At 64.6% G+C, this 639-nt stretch overlaps 1 protein-coding gene across 1 annotated transcript in view; it reads left to right on the top strand.

The window, feature by feature from the left end:
- Positions 1-82: 82 nt before the first annotated feature.
- LOC104076922 (adenylate cyclase type 3-like) overlaps positions 83-639 on the top strand; it is a gene marked incomplete at its 3' end in the record, with an annotated part of 8,519 nt that continues 7,962 nt past the window's right edge. The window contains exon 1 of the mRNA XM_009577952.1: positions 83-601. Coding sequence (XP_009576247.1) covers positions 83-601 — 519 coding nt within the window. The remainder of the gene's footprint in view (positions 602-639) is intronic.

Raw genomic sequence — 639 nt, forward strand, 5'->3', positions numbered from 1 at the left:
GTCAGACCCAGAGCATGGCGTGGGTCGGACCCATGAGGTGACGGTGCGCAGCTCGGGACCATGCCTCTGCCTACCCCGCTTCATGCGCCTCACCTTCGCTCCCGAGTCCCTGGAGAACCTCTACCAGACTTATTTCCGCCGCCAACGCCACGAGACCCTCCTGGTGCTGGTGGTCTTCGCCGCCCTCTTCGACTGCTATGTCCTCGTCATGTGTGCCGTGGTCTACGCCGCTGACAAACTGGCCCCGGTGCTGGCGGCGGTGGCCGGGCTGGTTGCCCACGTGCTGCTCTTCATCCTCTGCAAGTACAGGCTGCTCCCTGAGCGGGTGGCCCGCAGGTTCCTGCCCTACATCCTCTGGGTCCTCATCTTGGCCCAGATCTTCTGCTACTTGGGTCTCAACTTCTCCCGCTCGCCCGAGGCCAGCGACACTGTGGGCTGGCAGGCTTTCTTCGTCTTCTCCTTCTTCATCACGCTGCCGCTGCGCTTGGCACCCATCGTGCTCATCACCGCCGTCTCCTGCACCATTCACACACTGGTGCTCGGTGTCACTGTCGCCCAGCAGCAGCAGGATGCCCTGGACGAGGGCACGCTCCTGAGACAGGTACGGGACCAGCGGGGGCATGCGGGGTCCCCCGGGGT

This window comes from Fulmarus glacialis, unplaced genomic scaffold (genome assembly GCF_000690835.1).
Source record: "Fulmarus glacialis isolate BGI_N327 unplaced genomic scaffold, ASM69083v1 scaffold23105, whole genome shotgun sequence".
Lineage (NCBI taxonomy): Eukaryota > Metazoa > Chordata > Aves > Procellariiformes > Procellariidae > Fulmarus > Fulmarus glacialis.